Source organism: Aspergillus oryzae, chromosome 1 (assembly GCF_000184455.2).
Source record: "Aspergillus oryzae RIB40 DNA, chromosome 1".
NCBI classification, from domain to species: Eukaryota; Fungi; Ascomycota; class Eurotiomycetes; order Eurotiales; family Aspergillaceae; genus Aspergillus; species Aspergillus oryzae.
Genome location: NC_036435.1, coordinates 1,069,307 through 1,084,355, shown reverse-complemented (window position 1 = coordinate 1,084,355; position 15,049 = coordinate 1,069,307). Strand labels below are relative to the sequence as shown.

Below are 15,049 nucleotides of genomic sequence, written 5' to 3'. Positions count from 1 at the left end.
GGTATATACTGTATGCTTCAATTATTTGGTGATGTCAGTTTTGCTGGGAGGATGTTTCGGGCCGATGGTTTGAGGGCTTTCCGATCGATATCCGATGGAGATTTTCTTTTCCTTTTTCTGGGTCGGGAATTGTGCTGCTGGGTTTGCGGTTTAGGATTTGTAGGTGTGGCTCGAGGGTAAATACTTTTGTGATTGGTCTATCTGAACTTCTTCTTGGAGATGAGGGAGCATAGTGATGGTGTTGTAGTATTCATGATTTATACAGTTGTATATACAGTCTGGAATGATTAAGCCTTCTTGTGATCTTCTTCGACCTCTTTGAAATCCTCCCAGCTTGCCCGATCTGTTCCGTTAGGTCGGGAAGCCCTCTCGAACTTATTCTCGACACCATCGATTTCACAGATTGGTCGGACAACTTCAATATCCGCGCCGTAGGCCTTAGAGTACCATTTCTCTGTGAGCGGTTCTTGCCCCGAGGTATTATCGGCGGCGACGTAGAGATGAGGGAACCGGGCCTGCATAATCTTCAGAACGGTCGATGAGATACGGTCCACGCTGTCACAGTGTCTCAGCTTGAAGAATTCTGGGGGCTGAGCAGCTCGCATTTTTTCCTGCACCTCCTCGGAGTATTTTCCTACAGCGAAGAGCAGTAGATCGTAGTGCATCAGAGACGCTTTTCCATGGTAGGAGCCGCCAGTTTTCGCTCTATGATAGAGTCCAGTCAATGCTGCAATGGCACCCATGCAACCAGTGCCATAGTCTGAAATAGGGAAGGGAGGAACCACAGGGTTCGAGAATCCCATGAATTGTCCCTGTGCCCAGGCAACACCGGTCACCTGTAGTTTATGTAAGCATTTCCACGTTTATGTACGGTTTTGAGTCTACTTACGCAGTCCGCAATCTGTTGCCAGCCTGCGCGGCCAGCCCATTCTCCCTCATACCCGAAGCAGTTCTCGTTCACGTACACGATTCCCTTTCCACGTTTCTCTGCCAGTGAGGAAAGAGCTTCAGGGCCATAGCCCAATTTCTCAATGGCCCCTGGGCGATAACCGTCCACGACCACGTCTGCGTCAGCCAAAAGCTCTTCAAACTGGCGCCGTCCTTCTTCCGATTTCAGGTCTAAGTCAGCAGCGTGCTTGCCCATATTACCATCCACTTGGAAAAATGGCACATCAGAGAGGCTCGGACTGGTGATCTTCAAAACATCTGCTCCGTACTCAGTCAGGATGCGTGCAACAGTGGGGCCGGCAATGATGCGGCAAAGCTCTAGGACTTTGACTCCTTCAAGAATCTTCTTACTCCCAGCGCGGCCGGCGGGAAAGGGTGTGGGAGGCAGGTCACCCTTGAGGCGGGACACCTTCCATGGGGGTTGTTGGACATTAAGTTCACCCTAAGCAGGCACGCGGTCAGTCTCATTATTGCATGAATGACGGTATGAATAGCAGACAATGCCACATACATGCGGGGTTTTGATAAAGTCTTCGTATTTAAATGCCGTCACACCAGCTTGCTTTCTCTCCTTATTCATCTCTTCCAACTCTGCAGCTGTGTAATTCTGCACATGGCTCTCAATGACCTTGATAATCTCTTCGTAGTCTGTCAGATCTGGACGGTGACCATCCAATCCAATCATATTCAGCGTCGTCGTGGCCTCGAGGGAACCATGAATATGGAAGAATTCGCCCTCATTCTTAGTTTTGTATAGGTTTGCAGACATCCGGCGGTAACCATTCGACTGCGCCGCAAGCAAATCGGTGTCTGGGCTGGTCAGCTAGCACTTCTACACGGAGATAGAGCTTCCCACCTTTCAACTTCTTTTTGACCTCCGGGTCCAGCTTAGACAGTCCGTCAACTTTTGCCATATATGCCTGGCAACCAAAAGCTGTAGCTCGCTCAAGGTTAACCTTCACACCGCGCTTCTGTGGTCCATAGCGCAAGTTCGCAATTGCAGCTGCCACAGATCCTTCAACACCTTTCAAGGCAGCCAAAGTTTCTGTCTCCTTGAAAGGAATGGGATAGTAGACCTCGTCGTGAGAAGAGTCGAACAATACCGCATTCTTGTTTTCTACTACCTCTGAAGGGAGATTGAGACGCTCGGCTTGGTCACAGAGGTAGGAAAAGATACGTCCCGTCTCACGGACAGGTGAATACACACTCCCCATGTCTGATTTGCTGATGGTTCACGTGGAGGCGTTCGCAAAGGGATATCTACAGGGGATAAGGATGGATATAAACAGAACTTTATTTCCAAGAATTTATGACCGGCCCACGACAGGAGGTGTGGAGAAGGTTATATATGACTGAGCTCTATATTTTTTTCGGAAGATAGAAGGGTACTTCAACGGTTGTGATGTTCTCCGGGTCAACTCCGAGAGAGCGTCCGATGTCTGTATGTGTGGCGGATCGGCACCTGCAGGAGATGCAGTGGGCCTCTTTGCCAACTGACGGCAAATAATATTAAGAAGGACTTGAAGGACATTGTGTAAATCAAGACCAACCCCGCAAAAAAGGTTGTTATCCGACAGATGCGGCGGGTCTGGAGCATTTCCTTTCGGATGTGAAGCGATAAGATCGGATGCCGATATTGTGATGATGTAAGCATCAGGCATTCAGGCATAAATCACTGTATGCCTGCATACTTGACAATCACTGTGTGCAAACAAGAGGCTGTGATTCTATCCACCAGTGATAAGTTAACGAAGGTTATTAGTGACTCAAAACCTTGGCTTGAAGGATTCAAGAATGTGTCTCATCGGAAGCTGTGCGATATCTGCAAGGGACAAAAAATCACAGACAGGAATGCATTAAACTCCGGACTTCTGGTCTGCCGTAGATATATATCTGTAACGAAACAGTGCAAGGGGTGTATCGCAGCAATACCACAGAGCTTAAGACATTGAACAGAAAGCACAATCTCAACTCTCAGGAGAACACTTACTTTCTTATACATCGTCTTAATTATGCGTGGAGACCACCATTAGCCGATCTTTACAACTAAATGCATAAGTCAAGAATGGGTATTATACAACCAGATGCCTTCAGATAAGATATCCTCTTCTTTTTGAAATGCCTCTTTATGTTCCATTCATGCCATTGTGAAGAAGGGATACAGAATACATAATGTGCCAGTGATGTAAGCCATACTCTGGGCGTATATGCGCGTACAGCATGCTCTTACTGAAAGAAGATTGTGACACCGCTGGAGATATTTGCAAAGCGATAGTAGTCAGCCTTACGCCACCAAGATAAAGGCTGATATTCAATGCTTACATTGCGTAGAGAAACATCAAACAGAAGTACAAAGAATGTTTACGCTCGTTGTCCTCAATCCACGTAGATTTCTAAAACTGGTATCATATCGACCTCTCTACATGTATCACATACTGTTCAATGGGCTTCCAACCCGTTATTACCTCCTTAGTTGGTACTCCTGAGAAGCTAAAAATAGTGGACATCATAACGAGTAAATCACTAAGCACTTGAAGCCACCGGTCTTCAACAATTGACTAAGGTCATGGAGGGGTTCAATATTACGCCGTCCGCCGAGAGTCTCTGACTCCCTCCGATGAAACGGAAATGTCTCGGACACAAAGAGAACAACGCAAACTGGATTTTGATCCAAACCGGTTGCGTAAATCCACTTGGCGCCCAGGGTGCTCCATACATTTCATGGCTAATTTTGCTGCCCTATGTTCTATCTATGACCTTCTTCCGGTTCCGATCTCCGAGGGTTTACCACCTTGTTCAACAATAATCGAGTCATGATACCTAGAGGGATTTTCGATCTAGATGATCACACTGTAGAAAACATTTACCCCTGGGCGTAGAAATGGCTGCAGGGTACAATGGTCTAGCCACTGTGCCTGATTGTTAACTAATCAGGGAATAGGAAGTTAGCCCTAAAGTACAGACACTTCTCCCCCCACCAACACCCCACCCCCACACTTCCATGATTTACAAATTCGCTGACGTTTTATTCTAAATACGCACTGGTCTACCGAGCACAGATACATGATTAAACAGAGCTAAATGAGTGAATAGCATCTAAATCCCTCAAGCCCCTCGAGCCATGAGGGGAAGTACCCATTGCCGCGGAGGTTGTCGGCTATCATACCCTCACGGAGACAAGGGCTGACGACAGAAGCTGAGATGTTCGGACTTCAGACCCCACTTCTACGGCGCAGTAGATCCTGGAAATTGCATCCGGGCACTGGCAGATTGTAACTAGAATGATAAACGCGATACACCCATACTCTTACATTACCGGTGAACAAACCATACATCCATGAAGTATATTAATCATAGATGAGATTTAAAAAAGACTCCCACCTCTTTAGGTTGTAGTATCTGGAGAGACAAGGTTTCTAGCATCATGCAACCGGCAGGAATTTTTTACTTCTCAGCTGGTCAACGGAGCAAATCAGAGTAGACACCAGGATCACATTCGTTGCATGCACACCCCACGATCTTCTCATTGCAGAGAGGGGGGAGGGGAACCATTCAACGCATTCAGATATGAGGAGGTGTTGAACGCCCACGTGTGACAATCAGGGAAAGTTATCGCGTACCGCGAATAGAATAGGGTTTCCGCTTTGCTTTCCTCATGCAACCAAACTTCGCGCACGAGCACGAGGCATGCATCTTGATATGCTCGTCGATCCGGTACCCGAGGGGTAGAATTGTGTGGAACATCTTCGGCGTTCCAAGGACACTGGAAATCCTGTATAGAAGCTTGTACACTACGACATCATCGTGCTTAGAATGTGTTATTTTTTTTTTGTTTGACGGTAAATCTTGGAAGTGGAGCGGGGGATGGAGTATGAGTTATTATCATGACATCGGTGGATTAATCGTATTTGGAGTATATGGAACATGTCTGATATGTACTGGGTACATGAAGTGTACCTGATTAATTGAAATTAAATCCTTCAGTTGGATTATTTCATCATTTGTGTGTGCGTGTATCTGTGCGTGGACAATGGCTGGGAATAGAAAAGAGAGAGATAAGCTCGTTACAGTGCGTAAAATACAATACCGAAGAGACGGTACTCCCGGAGAAGGTCTGGATCGCTCCGGAAGGTCCCGGCGCTGTCTGAAGCGGGCCTGAGGAGTGTCAGCCAATGAACAGGCCCACGCGAGGCGATAGACGGTTTCTGTTCGTACGCGACCATGTATTCATGATTACCACTATAGTATGGGAACTATAAGGAAAAAAGGAGAGATAAGAAGGTCACACTGGCCCTACAAATCAATGTACTTGCACTGCATGTACTCCGTACTTTCCTTTTAGTACTCCGTAACTCTCCCCATAAAAGGAGTAAGGATCCGGAGTCCCTGGTATTACTCATACCGTACCTTTTCTTTGCCTGCTGATCATCCGGCAATCAACTTTGTGGCCGCCTGACTTGACATTCCATCCGCGACTGCTATTATTATTCGTACTATTAGTCCTGACGGGCTTTGCTCCTTACTTTCCCCCCTCCTCTTCCTTCTCTCTCTTCTCCTTTCATCAAAGCTGTCCTCTTTCTCTCCTCTCTTGAATCAAAGCACAGTCAAGGATTAGAATCGGTTCATCTTGTCGATATTCTACCTCGTTCCTGAGCTCTACGGTCCCGACGGTCGCGTGCCTTTAAAGAAGACTATCTGAACTAGCGCGTCGCATCGCATCTGCCCTGACGTATCATATCGTTGCTGCATCTCAGTTTCTGCGGTCAGTCTTTAGCCAGTGTGCGGTAAGTCGCAGCCTCCTTTTTTACCCTATTCTCAAAGTTCCTTCAGCGTTCTTTGTTTCCAACAATTTTTTGGGTTCTTTGCTTGTCCATGGTTCTGTCTGTACATACATAAGCACAACCACTCTTTAGGTACCCAGTCACCACCCCTGCCACTCTTCAGGTCGTGCCTTCCGGTTGGTGGATTGTTCTTCTGACTCATGTGATTACAGATTAGCCACCACAAACAACCAAATAATTAATATCTTCTTTCTTCCATCATCATGGCTGCTCAGACGACTACCTCTAGCATTGCAATGGCGCTTGCTGGCAAGACAGCCTCTGTGGATATTCCCAAACCTCGTTCTGCTTTCACTTCTGGTGGCCGCGACTCCTCTCGTTTAGGCCATACCATGTTACCGACTCCCCCTAACTCTATCTCTCCAACGCTTCCCCCCCAGGCCTTCAAGGGCCAGGACGTGAGGCATCCCGCATCTCCTCCTTTTGCCACATCTCACGTTGATTCCGATATCGACTTGGGTGACGCCGATGCAGATAGCCAGACCCAGCACCATCAGGGTGTTGGTGATCTTGACAGCGCTGGGGCAATCACCCCCGGTATGCTAGCCAAGTATCACCTACCAGAGATCATGCTACAGCACGGACCTCTCGCCATCCGCCATGTCATGGGCTACCTGACGACTTCAGTGCCTGGATTCTCCCGAATCCCTCCCGCTAAAGCACGGCGACTAGTCGTTGCAGCATTGGAAGGCCGGGGAAGTGATGAGAAAAGTGGCGGTCCTGCAAATGATGTTATCTTTGAGAAAGTCGGATGGGGTCGTTGGGACGCACGACGTCGCGGCGAACCCTCACGGGATGTGCAGCATCAGAACTTGTCGCCACCCTCGAGCTTCTCGAACTCATTCTCTCAGCGCGGGATACAGATTCCTGGGAAGAGAGGCAGTCTGCAGCCTTACGGGTCCAGTGTGACTGGCGACTCGGCTGTCTTCTCATTTACGGAAATGGATTATGCTGGGCACATCTCGGAGCATGAGGCGGACAAGATGTCACTCGATGGGAATGAACAAGAGTATTGTTCATCTTCCGAGGCTCCAGAAGATGAGATTCGGGATGAGGACTGGGGCGAAGAAGATGTCACCGACGAAGAGGACTGGGCACAGATAGGTGCCGCAGCGCTTCGTGCGCGGTCCTTGAACGGCGGGGGCGGTTTCGTCAACGGACACCATCCGTCGCCACAACTCCGAGGCGGTGGGCCTGCATCATCCTCTTTGGCGAAGTCTGCGCCGCGCAAACCTCCGATTCAACAACTCGGTTTCTCCCTTCCAGATGGCATGGTAGGCAATACCGAGGAGCGTGCCGCAGTGGAGGCGCTTTTGCGTCTTGGATCCATGTAATGTTATATCTCGGACAAAGGACTCGGTTCACGATATGCCCATTGCGTTTTATATTATGGAGCTTCATGGCCGGTCCTTAGCTCTAGCATATGTTTTTCCTTTGTTCTTTTTACGTTCTACGACTCACCCTTGAAAGGGATGTGCCAGCTGACTCGACTGGTTCGAGGTGCTGGCTATGATGCATTGGGATATGGAATTGAACTGGCGTTCGCTTGGTATCTTCGCAGCTGAGACTGCTGCGAGTTATTGCATTATGCCTTAGTGGCTGTCTTTCCTTTTTACGTTTTTATTTTCCACCTTTCATTTTTTAATTGTGGGTTCCGCAGCGACTCCGATAAACATCCTGCTACCCTGTACTCTTCATTGCATATGCCCGAATGATAGGGCAGTCATCTCAACTCTGCTTTGCATTATAACATACCGAGAGTTGTATCATCTCGATTATTGTCCATATGGTTTTTGGCCGGCACAGAAATTATTGATGACTTTATTCACAACCGGAGACAAGATCTACGGTGGTGGAAATACTATATAGAACTAATCAAAGTTTGCCTTCCAACGGCGACAAGTCATATAATAGAAGTTCACATACTCATTATTTCTCGACGATTGAAAATGGGTCCATTCAATACTTGCTCCGCTTTGTAGTCGATTATTGGCCACTCTATAATTCTTGCTCCTTAACAATTTAGTGCTATCGATAACCACTACATTTTTGGAACACGCCGATAGAACCACCAATAATCTCAAAGCATAGAATACACTAAAGCAATAGAACAAAATATGCAACTATTACCAACCAATCCCATTAAAGCAACAACACCATTCCAATCCGCCCTGAAGCATCCATCATACAAGCATAAACCCCCCCCAAAAACAAAAAAAAAAAAAGATACCCAGCCCAATCAGAACCCTCAAAAATACAAACCAAACCGCCCACAAACCAAATCACCGTACAAATCTACTTATCATGAGCTTCATTAATCCTCCTCCAAACCTCAGCTTCAACCTCCGCCAACTTATTCCCCGCGCTCCAGAACCACGCCTTCGCATTGTCCAGAAATCCCGATTCACCGGTCCCCGTTTCCGTATTTGCAGACGTATAGTGCAGCGGTAACTGGGACGGATTTCCGTAGAGAGATGTATTGTTCACTGTACTCGTTGGCGGCTGGTAGAGAGATGCGTAGGGCGTGGATGTTGAGTTCGGGGCTGCGGTTTGCGCTTGCGTGTGCGGGTGGGGATGTCGTTGTGTTAACGACGATGGAGAGTAGCTGTAGCTATACCCGGATCTGGGATTTGGGCTGGAGGCGGTAGTAGGGGGAAATGTGGATGTAGTAGCAGTAATAGAAGTAGTAGTGGTAGTAGTAGGAGGAGAAGTAATGGTAGTAGGGTTAGGTTGAGTACTTGCCGCGGGCGGAGCTTGTGGTTGTGGTCGCGGGATATCGGCTGGTTCTGGGGGTGGAGGGTTTGATGGAGATGGTTCTTTTGGTTCTTGGGTTTCTGGTGGAGGAGGTTGTGGTCGAGCACCGGGTTGAGGTGGTGGTGGTGAGGTATTAGTAGTCGTTGTCGCTGTCGTTGCGGTAGTAGCTGGTTCTGGGGGCGGGTGTATAGGTGCTGTTGGGGGGTCGGTTGGTGCTGGGGCTGGTGGTGAGGGCATACTGGCTGGCTCGGCGGTGGCGTAGATTGGAGAGTAAGGTGGTGCTGTTGCTGTTGCTGAGGTGGTTGGAGGTTCGAGGTCGTCTTGCTTGGAGGTTGGATCTAGAGATGGGGTTGGGGAGGATGAGGTCTGAAGATTGTCTTCCTGTGTGCTTGGAGACGTAGCCATAATAGAAGATGTTGTTAGTCTGATATGTCAAATACTAAAGCATGTTTTGGTCTTATAGCAATCATGTTCTACTAGTGCAAGGAGCTGTCGCAAGGGAGCTCGAAAGCTATTATTATCTGCAGCCACTGAGAGAATACGTCATGAAGGAATACCACGTGAAATCAGTCATGTGACTTGATCCACTGACCGCCTTACAGAGTTTTCAGAGATGTTCTACAAGAACCACGAAAACCAAAAAGACAGGCTATTTGATTTCGCATCAGACTGGCAAGGAAGCAATATTGAAAGAAAAGGAAATAAAATAAACTTGCAGGCAGTAAAGTACAACTGGTACAAGGAAATAGCACACTGCTCTATGCTCAAGATTACACAACCCCTTGACGCATATCTCTAAATTTTCAGCACCTGGCAGTTACGTCAGATCACACCTTTCCCCATTAACGTCACACCCGAAACGAATTGAAGTTAATCAATCGTCTATTTGAACTTCTTGCCGAAGAGGATGAGCTGGACCTGGTCGTAGATGGACAGGACACCAGCACCGGCAACACCACGGAGGATGTTAGCACCAGCACCCTTGAAGAGAGACTTGACACCCTCCTTGGCGACGATCTGGCGGAAAGCATCGAAGGAAGAGTTGTACTTGACGGCCTCACCAGAGGTCATCATCATACGACGACGGACGGTGTCAAGAGGGTAAGAAGCAATACCAGCACCAGTGGTGACAGTCCAGCCGAGAAGGAAGGAAGCAAGGAAGTTACCCTCAAGAGGACCAACCAGGACAACAGGCTTGATGGAGTCGTACATGCCGAAGTACAGACCACGGTAGACAACAATACCAAGAACAGAGGGACCGAAACCACGGTAGAGACCAGCAATACCATCAGAAGCAAGAGTCTTCTTGTAGACATCAACGAGACCGTTGAACTGACGCTCACCACCACCCTTGGCGGACTTAGCATCGTTGGCAAGACGGGTACGGGCGTAGTCAAGAGAGTAGACGAAGAGAAGGGAAGTGGCACCAGCAGCCTGCATTGGTTTGTTAGCGGTTATTCGATAGGGGGGCTTATTTTGGGGAGACATACACCACCGGAGGCAAGGTTACCCATCATCCACTTGGCGTATCCATCACGGTCCTTCTTGTAGGCGAACATGGACTTGTAGGTGTCACGGAAGGCAAAGTTAAGAGCCTGGGTGGGGAAGTAACGGATGACGTTGGCAGTGTTACCACGCCAGAGAGAGGCAACACCCTCAGAGGCGGCAGTACGACGGAAGCAGTCCATGATACCGTTGTACTTGCGGTCGAGACGACCGGCGCGAAGCATCTCATCCTGGTTCTGGATGAGGAGCTTGATACGCTCGATGGGGGCGGCAGCGGTCTTGGAGACAGCGGCGGAAACACCACCCACTATTGAAATTGGTTAGTACATATCGAATCATGGGCTCAGATCTGGAATCTGCGTTGATGGGATTCTTGTCGATCTGGCTTTGGCCGACCGATCAAGGGGTGTTCTGGATGCACATACTCATGAAGTCGACAACGAATCCCTGTTGTGAAAATTTTTTGTTAGCCATCAATTCCTTGATCAATTGCGTGCCATCGCGTCAAATCTTCAGAATCCCAATTTCCTGATCCCTGCGATGATTCTTTCGATGCTATAGAGGCAATACGATCCATCGAGACCAGGAACCGCGTGATCCGAAGTTTTGGCCAGTACAGCTGGAAGCAATAGTAACTTACGGGCATGCCGAAAACGGACTTGTCGCTCTGGCTAGCAGACATCTTGGCGGCTGTGAAGAATAAAAACTAAACAACCAAGAGAGGAGATGGATAAGAGAGTGATGGAAGAAAGAAGAGAAGAAGGAAGGGAAAGGGAGAAAAAATAGCGAGCGAAGGCTCTTGTAAGCGGGAAGAAGCGAGCGGAGACGCTAAGACCGCTTTAGGATACGCTGGCCAATTTCGCAGTGGCAGCGACCGGCAGTCCAGGGAGGAAGGGGAGAAAAAAAAAAAAAAAAAAAACTGGAACCGACGCTAATGCTGGCCCAGGCAACCAGAGCCGATATCTCCCGATCGCTCCAGAAACCATTCCGACTGGTTTTGTCCAGGTGAGATGCCCCCAAAACAAGAAAGGAGAAGGGGAAAAAAAAGAAAGAGAATTAAATATAGATCAATTGCTTTTGATAGATATCAAGAACTATTGGGTTCTACTCTTTAAAAAGAAGCTATGTCTATAATAATATTCTTCATCTAGGGAGGTCTATCATCGCGGTTGGATTTTCTCGGATGCATACCGAATCGGTCGTTCTGATACTGTCTAGAAAAGGTTTCTCATCTTCCTTGGGAATTTTCCCTCCCTTTCCCATTTCCCCGTGACCGAACCAACAAACAATTGGAGCCTCTCCGCTCAAAAACAGACGCTCAGTCACCCACACCCACATGGGGAAGTTCCCTTTCTTCCCTTTGGTCCCGAGTTTCCGATGGCAAATCAAAATTTTAATCGGCAAAGGACATCGACTCCTTGGCTTTGACTTTTGTATTCGCCATACGGAAAATGAACTAGGCAAATTCAAGATGATCACTGAATCTCTTTGCCGCTCCGTACCATAGAGCTGTATGAAATTCTGAAGCTAACGTTGGTCGTGTGCATCGCCGGCTATCGGTTGCCATGGCGTTCGTACACCGTCTGAAGAGCACTTTGATATCTTGAATGATACTCCGGACTAGCCGATTTCATTCTATTTCTCCTATTCGCCATCTCTTCCAGCTTCGATATGTTTTGGTCTCAGCCTCCCATAGCTTGCAGGGCTGATAATGGCTAAATCCCTCATATTCAGCTATTTACTCCCAAGGTTTCTCATATGTGCTGTACCTCAAACTACCTCGGATATTAATAGGTACTATTGATACATACGTGTCCATGCGAATTCTACCAAAAGAATTTCAGACCTGTCAATAGGAGATATAACCTTGTGCTTGGTCAATTTGTTCTCTATCGTGATCCATTTACGCCAAACATTACCAGTGTTCTTAGCATTAGATATAACTATTCGCAGTCCAAGAAAGACACGATGTCAAGAGGTGCAGAGGACAGACGGTTCCATGCGGATCCACACGGCTTCCTTTTTTTTTTTTTTTTAACTCTCTAAATCATTTTCTCCTTTTAATGACGGGGCAACAAAGCTAGCGTAAAACTTCTCAATCGCCCGTTGAAACGGAGACCCACCAAACATGGGGGTCCATCTTTTGTTATGAGTGCTCGCGGCATCAATCATATATTCGATATCCTGGTTATAACATTGACTGGTTAAGCAGAACAAGTAGGGTTTGAGCCCCAGGCCCAAGGAATCGGATTGTCCCATCAGGGAAGAGAACTTGCCACTTCTTTTTCGATTCTAGATTCGTGAAAATCCTTCGTTCTACCCAATTGCCACCTTTCGGAATACCGCTTGGCAAACGCTCGGTGGTCCCGCGGTCCAGAGCCAAATGATACGACTTCAGCCGCATGGGAAATGCCCTTGGTACACATTGCATACATACAAAGGTTTAGATATAGTCCTTCGGAACCTGATGTATAAAGATGCGCTGCTATTAGCAACTTCTCAACAGGCATTGTCAATCCCTAATGTTGTTTATATATCTCATGCGTCTCTCACGTGTGGACCTTCTACTTCCGGCATACTCATAAACCCATTTATTCTTTTGGTAGCCCCGATAAATACAAAAACAACTCCACATAATGAAAGATATCAAACGTCCCGGATGTAGATGGAACTCCAATGCTAGAAGTAATTAAGCGCTAGGCTTGCTATCGGACACCATTAGTGCTTCTTCGACCTCTTTCTCTTCTTTCTTTTGGGTTCTCCCTCCCGGATATCGACATTTCCAGCATCAGTGGCACCTTCTTTCTCGTCAACCGTTCTCTCACCACCAAACACAAACTCTGGACCCTCTTCGTTGCCAAATGTATCCTTACGCCATTGCCTCAGCCTGGCTTTCTTACCCAGTTTCTTTTGGTCGCGACGCTTCTTCTCGGGATCACGGAACGAAGCAAGTTTCTTCAATCCGGCATACTCGTTGAGTTGGGTATCCTCAGCCATCAGAATGTCTCGTGCGGTCAGACCGAAACTGTTTGGAGATGTTTCGCGGTAGCGGAAATGTCCCTGGTGCTTCTTTGCACCGGGAAGAAGGTTAATATCCAAATCCAAGTTGCGATCCACTGCCTCTTCAATGCGTAGTCGATCCTTGCGAGCTTCACGCTTCTGATCCCGCCTCTCCTGCGCTTTGCTCTTTTTGTTCTTGGATGCGCTCTCATCGCCCTCGGCGTCGTCTGCATCATCCATCTCAATATCGGATTGCTGTGGGTTAAGTTTCTCGTCATCATCATCAAAGTCTGGTACAAGATCCTTGATATCGATATCATCATCCCAAGTGGGCTTCTTGGGCTTCTTTTTACCGTCACCTTCTCCAGCATAATAGTCTTCACCAAATCGCTTCTGCATCTCTTGTTCCCATTTTTTGTCATCCCAGGAATCGTCCAAGAACTTGGCCCATTCTTCGTCAGTGAACTCGGATGCGCGGAGGCCTGCGACTTCCTTAATTTGGTTGACTTTCTCTTGAAGCTCTTCCATCTTGAGCTTGCGCAGTCGGTTCTTTTCCGTTTCACGCTCCTTCTTTTCCTCTTCTTTTTTCAAGCGTTCCGCCTCCCTGTGCTTCTTCCTGCTACTCTTCTCATCTCTGCGAACCGATTGCTGGTTCGTGGCATCACGAGCGTGTGTAATCAACGTTGCGTTGATTTTGCTAGGATCCTCGAAACGGAAGTTGTATGCTTCTTCGAATGCCTCTGCCCGTGCATCATCCTCTTCATCATCCGACTCAAGAGGCTGGAGGTCTACTCTGCCAGCAGGGATCCATGCCCTAGCTGACAGAAAGTTGGACAGGAAAGTCTCTGGATCTTTGTCCGCATTCTCAACGTCCAACTTAACGGCCTTCTTCGGCGCCGATACGGGCTCGGGGGCTGATTTGGCAACAAGAAAGTCTTCATCGTCGTCACTCTCCTTGTCAGCTGATGCATCCTCGTTGTCGGCAGCCGCATGCATTTCCTTGACAATTGCATTCTTCAAATCCTCTTGCTCCTGAGCATAGGTCTTTGGAGCTTCGGATATATCTTCCTCTGCTAAGTTGGCGCCACTAAGTAGGTTCTCTCGGTGATAATCTTTGAGTGTCATGGTTTTCTGCTTCTTTTCAGAAGTTGCTGGCTGGTCGTCGTCGGCTTGACTATAGAATGTAGCGCTCTGGTCGTACACACGCGGATCCTTCGTCCGAATTGCCTTAAGGGTCGCCATAATTTCTGCATCAAGCGCTTCAGTAGCCAGTTCTCCGTCGTCGTCCTCTTCTTCAGAGGTCGACTCGTCAGAGTCGCCGGATTCATCGTCGCCGCGCTTTCCAAAAGCTGAACCTTTACCTAATTTTGATTCCACTGTGGACGTTTCCGTTGTTAGTATTCGTAGATACGTGGGAGAATGGGACGTATGGACGCACGTTTCTGCAGTTCTTCTCTCTTCTTGTTGTGTTCAAATCGACGGGCATACTCTTCATTGACTTTGAAGGTAACTCCATTGTTGACAGGAACTCCGCCTGACTCATCTCCAGAATCACTGGAGCTGTCATCATCGAAAAGCTTTCGCGACTTCTTCGCCGGTGGCTCCATGTTTATGTCGAGTAACACCGATAGAATCAATAGCAACGCTCGTGTGAAACCGACCGGTTCAACCAAGTCGCTATGCGCCCGAAAAAAAAAAGTGATAGTAGGCGGCAGAAAACCCGCCCACTCTCACCGCCTCAGTGTTCAAGACCCACTCTGTGCCTGAGGATCCAGGCTGCAAGACAAATCACTGACGTAGCCAATTAAATCATTCGTAAGACTTGGTTAATCCCCGAATGGAGTCGACGGAGGAGGCGCTCGCTCCAAGCTCCGGGACTATATGACTTCTACTTTCCTCTCTGACCCATACCCCTATTTGTTTCGAATGCCCCTTATATTGATAAATTGACTACTTGGGGGACCATTGTTTGTGTGTCCTCATCGCTACCTTTCCTCGCG

The 15,049-nt window shown here is 47.9% G+C and overlaps 5 protein-coding genes across 5 annotated transcripts; 1 reads left to right on the top strand and 4 right to left on the bottom strand.

Annotated features, from left to right (window-relative positions):
* Positions 1–287: 287 nt before the first annotated feature.
* Positions 288–2,162, bottom strand: AO090009000410 (CAIB/BAIF family enzyme; the record flags this gene model as incomplete). Its single annotated transcript, XM_023235129.1, is given in 4 exon segments — positions 288–836; positions 890–1,390; positions 1,403–1,758; positions 1,805–2,162. 4 exon segments carry the CDS (start codon positions 2,160–2,162, stop codon positions 288–290), a joined length of 1,764 nt encoding a protein of 587 aa, XP_023088648.1.
* A 3,830-nt stretch (positions 2,163–5,992) lies between these two features.
* On the top strand, positions 5,993–7,123 carry AO090009000407 (uncharacterized protein; the record flags this gene model as incomplete). The annotated part of the gene is made up of 1 exon (XM_001816822.3): positions 5,993–7,123. The coding sequence occupies one exon, from the start codon at positions 5,993–5,995 to the stop codon at positions 7,121–7,123; it is 1,131 nt and encodes a 376-aa protein (XP_001816874.1).
* A 1,251-nt stretch (positions 7,124–8,374) lies between these two features.
* AO090009000406 (uncharacterized protein) lies at positions 8,375–8,948 on the bottom strand (the record flags this gene model as incomplete). The annotated part of the gene is made up of 2 exons (XM_023235118.1): positions 8,375–8,424; positions 8,528–8,948. 2 exons carry the CDS (start codon positions 8,946–8,948, stop codon positions 8,375–8,377), a joined length of 471 nt encoding a protein of 156 aa, XP_023088647.1.
* Positions 8,949–9,425: 477 nt separating this feature from the next.
* Positions 9,426–10,731, bottom strand: AO090009000405 (ADP/ATP carrier protein; the record flags this gene model as incomplete). Its single annotated transcript, XM_001816820.3, has 4 exons — positions 9,426–9,977; positions 10,034–10,356; positions 10,475–10,496; positions 10,690–10,731. 4 exons carry the CDS (start codon positions 10,729–10,731, stop codon positions 9,426–9,428), a joined length of 939 nt encoding a protein of 312 aa, XP_001816872.1.
* Positions 10,732–12,767: 2,036 nt separating this feature from the next.
* On the bottom strand, positions 12,768–14,656 carry AO090009000402 (KRI1 family protein; the record flags this gene model as incomplete). The annotated part of the gene is made up of 2 exons (XM_001816819.3): positions 12,768–14,425; positions 14,488–14,656. 2 exons carry the CDS (start codon positions 14,654–14,656, stop codon positions 12,768–12,770), a joined length of 1,827 nt encoding a protein of 608 aa, XP_001816871.1.
* Between the last annotated feature and the right edge of the window lie 393 nt (positions 14,657–15,049).